This window comes from Mus pahari, chromosome 12, assembly GCF_900095145.1.
Source record: "Mus pahari chromosome 12, PAHARI_EIJ_v1.1, whole genome shotgun sequence".
Classification (NCBI taxonomy): Eukaryota; Metazoa; Chordata; class Mammalia; order Rodentia; family Muridae; genus Mus; species Mus pahari.
In genome coordinates, this window is record NC_034601.1 from 52242959 (window position 1) to 52247920 (window position 4962).

The following is a 4962-nucleotide window of genomic DNA, read 5'->3' on the forward strand; positions in this document are numbered from 1 at the left end:
GTCTAAATGCACTAATTTCCTTCCTCACAAATTATTTGAACATAAAATCTCTGTCTTGGATTTATGCTATGAACATACCAGTAGTTAGTGACAGTTTTTTTTTGTTGTTGTTTCCTATTCACACAAACTAAAGCATCAGTATTCATAACAGAAAATTTTTGTTAACGAACATTTTTAGTAGATGGAATGATGTATTGCTGAACAAATAATTACCTGAAATATAATGTCATTAGGAATTTCACCAGAAATAACATCATTTTAAACTGCATGTATACAAATAGTCACTTTCATAGGGTGAGATTATATATGCCAAATGTGAAATCCTCTTAATAAGAGACCATACAGTGTGTGTGAATTAATGTTCATATATATAGTATCTTAAAGAGCTAACATACGATGAAACATCACTTTCAAACCCTGTGTGTGTTGCCCAACAATGGTATGATTGAAATAAAGTACTTATATTTGGGAACATGAAATCTTCCTGAGATTTGTACTGGTTATATTTTGGAAATGAGAATTTGACAGTATTGAGGTGAAGATTATCTTATACATACACTAAATTTTATACTTTAATTTTGTTGGATATGTCAAAAGCTGTCATGTTCATGAATAGTCTTAGCAGTTCAAATTGGTTCCAGTTCCTCAAATGTAAGAAGTATGTTATACCAGCATATTTTTATTCCAAATAATTTAATTCAAAGAGCTTAATAGTTAACAGTTTTTTTCTTTTATCATTTCCAATTTTCTTTGTACAGGTAGTGTTAGAGAATTATAGTATCTGGTGGAAATAAATTGTCCAAGGGAGAAGACACTTTTTCACAACATTATAAAATCATCTTTTGTTCATGGTTCTCTTAATCACATTAATTACTTCTTTATTTCTCAGACTATAAATAAAGGGATTTAATAAAGGAATTACCAGAGTATAAAAAATAGCAACAGGTATGTCTTCATCTCCTTCGTTGATTGAGCTTGGTCGAATATATGTGTAGAGAAGAGACCCATAGAATATTGACACAGACAGAAAGTGGGATGCACAAGTAGATAAGGCTTTGCTTCTTCCCTCTCTGGACTTCATTGTGAATATAGTAAAAAGGATGCAGAAATAAGAAATGAGGACTATAATAATGGAAAATGTTTGAACTGAACCAGAAAAGATAAGTATCATCAGTTCATTGATATAAGGGTCAACACATGAGAGTCTGTACAGTGGAAGGACATCACAAAAGAAGTGCTTGATTACATGAGACCTGCAGAAAGTTAACCTGAACAAAAACCCTATGTGAATCATGGAATGTAGGTTTCCTGCTATGTAGGCTCCTGTGGTCATCTGAAGGCAGAGCTTCTTGGACATCATGCTGTGGTACTGTAGTGGGTTGCATATGGCCACATAGCGATCATAGGCCATTGCTGCCAGAAGAAAGCAGTCTGTAGTTTCAGCAAGACAGAGAAAATAGAACTGTGCCATGCACTCATAGAGAGAAATCCTTCTGTCCACAGAAAAGAAGTTCTCTAGCATCTTGGGAGTGATGGCACAGGAGCAGCAGGAGTCCATCAGAGCCAGGTTGCCCAGAAAGATGTACATGGGTGTGTGGAGACGAGGTTCCATGTAGATCAAGGCCACCAGCCCAAGATTCCCCACCATGGTGACCAGATAGATGGCAAAGAACACCAGGAATAGAAGTGTCTTTATTTCTGGGTGATCTGAGAATCCTATGAGGATGAACTCTGTTGCAAGGGAGTAGTTGTCCTCAGTCATCTTCAGCTTCTCTGTTGACAAGGGATAAGGATATCAGTTTGAAACTGTGATCTGATCATTTCCACATTTAATAAATAGTAATAATAATGATAATGATAATTGTGTGTACTAGAATAATTTATTCTGTAAACACCACTCACTGTGTTTGTAATGTTTTCTGCACTTTGGGATTCTGTTTATCCTTAAAGAGTCAACATCATTGAAGTTCACAGGAATATTTTAATAATCTTGGGGCATACTTAAAGTGTAAAAGGAATATTGTTCTCTATGTATATAAAACTATCATATAGATTTAGTGTACCCAAATTTATTCTATTGGCCTGAAATAATTCTAGTGTTAATTTTTTTTGGTTTCTTTATATACACTTAAATCAATTATCATGCAATATGAGGATGACATTTTTATTTGTTGTTTTAGAGGAGAAAAATTTTAGTAAAAGATCATAGAAGGATGAGATATAGCTCAATTTGTAGAATGAGTGCTTATCCTACATGAAGCTGTAGATTCCATCCCCAGAGTCTCAGAAAAAGACATGATGGTCTATACTTGACGATATAGCACTCATGAGGTAAAGTCAGGGAGATCAGAAGTTCAAGATCACTCTCAGCCTTGTGGTGACTGGAGTCTAGCCTGGAAATGCATGAGATTTTGTGTCAGAAGTAAATAATTAAACAGGCATTAGTAATAAATTCATGTTAAATTAATATATAGTAGAGATGGTTAAAGGTCACAAAAAACTAAGGGCTGTGTGCCTATTCATATTCAATTAAATCACCTTAGAATGAAGAATGAAATGTTCCTAGATTATCATTCTTGTTTTCTTTAAATAACAATCATGCTTCTGACTTTATTCTCATTGAAAAATTTCCCCAGATATCTAATTCTGCCCCGCCCCCACTCTCTGGTAAAGAACATTGTAGTAGCAACACTACTCAGTAAATGTTTAATACAGATTTTCAGGCCATACTGATCTAATTTGCTGTATTATGATTTATAAACACTGTATAGCAAAAATCCACCTGAATTTGGTGCACAATCTTTACTGCTTTGTTTTGTAAATGTATCTGAAAAATTTTCTAATGAAATCCCAAACAATAGGGATTAGTTGTTACATGCTTCTATGAAAGGAAATAAATAAAGCAGTGAGAAAATAAAAGTTAATTCTAGCCTAGATCCATTGCCTGGGATCAGTGTCCTTGTTCCTGCATCCTAATTACAATCTTGAGAGAACTCTGCTCTGTACGCTTGATCATTGCTTTAAGAAGAATCTGTAAGGAAAGATGCAAAGTCAACAGCTTAAGCCATAGGCATTTTTTTCTCTATATCTTTCTTGTTCCTCAAAAATATTATGATTTTTTTCAGCACATAAGCTAATAAAGTCAACTTACCAGTAAACATCAGTTTTTAATACCTGGATAGAGAAATATAAATTCTAGGAAAATTTAGGAAACTAAATATTGTTTTGGTTTAAAGGTCTGTTTCATGTGATTAATGTGGCAGTAGAATATATTGACTAGTCACACTAATTTGATGGTCAAAACGGGTTTGTTTTTACATAATAAGGGCAACCAGATGTAGTCAGCAGAAATGTCATTGTTGTAACAGCTAAATACAATTCCTATAGAAGTAAAGCAAAAATGTGGTTTAATGTGTAGACCTGTGTTATTACAGAATACTTGTAATCTTTCCTGTACAAAGTTATCTTGCCAGAAAAATCACAGAAAATCTATGCCTTTTTCTGCTTTCAGATGCAATTCACTTATGAGAAGAGCTATGAATATTATGGAGGAGTTAAAATCTAAGAAGAAAAAAATTATAGAATTTCAGAGAAATTAATTTGTTTTTAGTATAAAAAAAAATCCCTCAGTAAAAATGTCGACACCTCTTGTCCTTGAGCTTACCAAGTTTTTAGTGAAGGATTTGCTTCAAGGTGAAGATCTCAGAGTTTATGAATATATAAATATCTTGGAGTTCAGAGAGTGAAAATTAAAGATGATCTACGATCAGCCTTAGTTATGTCCACCACACAGCACAGCTATAATGTCTCAAGAAATCCTAGAGGAATTTCCCTGTACTGCAGACCATTCTCTTGAGAGATTAACCCTTAAACCACACAAACCACTTGAATGTACTTAACAGTATCCTGTGAGTCAATGGTGTTAAAGCAAATCAGGTCAAGTTTGTTTGAAGAAATCTTTCATACTTGTAACTAACTGAATTGATTTTTATAGTTCATTTCATAATTGTGTCCACAAAACTTCCAACAGTGTATATAAAATAAAAGTGTGCTTCATTGGAAAAAAATGGTCACTTTTTCTCTTCCTAGAATGTATCAATTATAAATATCTTCTTGCTTAGGAGTGGGACTTTCTGTCAATTTCCCCTTCTCAGTCAAGGGATTTTGTCTGATTTGTCCTGTGTAGGTCATGTGTGTGTAACTATACTTGCTGGGAGTTGCCTTGTGCATCTTATTTATTTATTTATTTATTTACTATTTACAAGTTTACTGTTTTACATACTAATTGCATGAATGAAGTCTTCCCTGAAAAGGATCATTTGTTAGTTGTTAGAAGAAAAGAGTTACAATGGGTTGGAAAAGAAAGAAGCAAATCAAAGCTCTGAGACAAGAGCTTTGTATTAAAGTCCTCCAAAGATGATGTGATGTTACTACAACTCAGGACTTTGACTATAGGTAGAATTATCATGTAAGTAGTGTACTAATGAAAAGATGCAGCAAGCACATTATTTCCTTACCCGTTCAATATAGTACTTGCAGTCCTAGCCAGAGCAATTAGACAACAAAAGGAGATTAAGGGGATACAAATTGGAAAAGAAGAAGTCAAAAATATCACTATTTGCAGATGATATGATAGTATACTTAAGTGACCCCAAAAATTCCACCAGAGAACTTCTAAGCCTAATAAACAACTTCAACAAAGTAGCTGGATAAAAAAATTAACCCTAACAAATCAGTGGCCTTCCTCTACACAAAGGAAATACAGGCTGAGAAAGACACCTTCACAATAGTCACAAATAATATAAAATACCTTGGTGTAACTCTAAGCAAGTGAAAGATCTGTATGATAAGAACTTCAAGTCCCTGAAGAAAGAAATTGAAGAAGATCTCAGAATATGGAAAGATCTCCCATTCTCATGGATTGGCAGGATTAATATAGTAAAAATGACCATCTTGCTGAAA

The 4962-nt window shown here is 33.8% G+C and overlaps 1 protein-coding gene across 1 annotated transcript; it reads right to left on the reverse strand.

Moving 5' to 3' along the window:
- Positions 1-835: 835 nt before the first annotated feature.
- On the reverse strand, positions 836-3753 carry LOC110329917 (olfactory receptor 5K3-like). Its single transcript, XM_021209855.1, has 2 exons — positions 3665-3753; positions 836-1773 (listed from the first exon to the last, which is right to left on the reverse strand). Exon 2 carries the CDS (start codon positions 1760-1762, stop codon positions 836-838), a length of 927 nt encoding a protein of 308 aa, XP_021065514.1. The 5' UTR covers positions 1763-1773; positions 3665-3753.
- Between the last annotated feature and the right edge of the window lie 1209 nt (positions 3754-4962).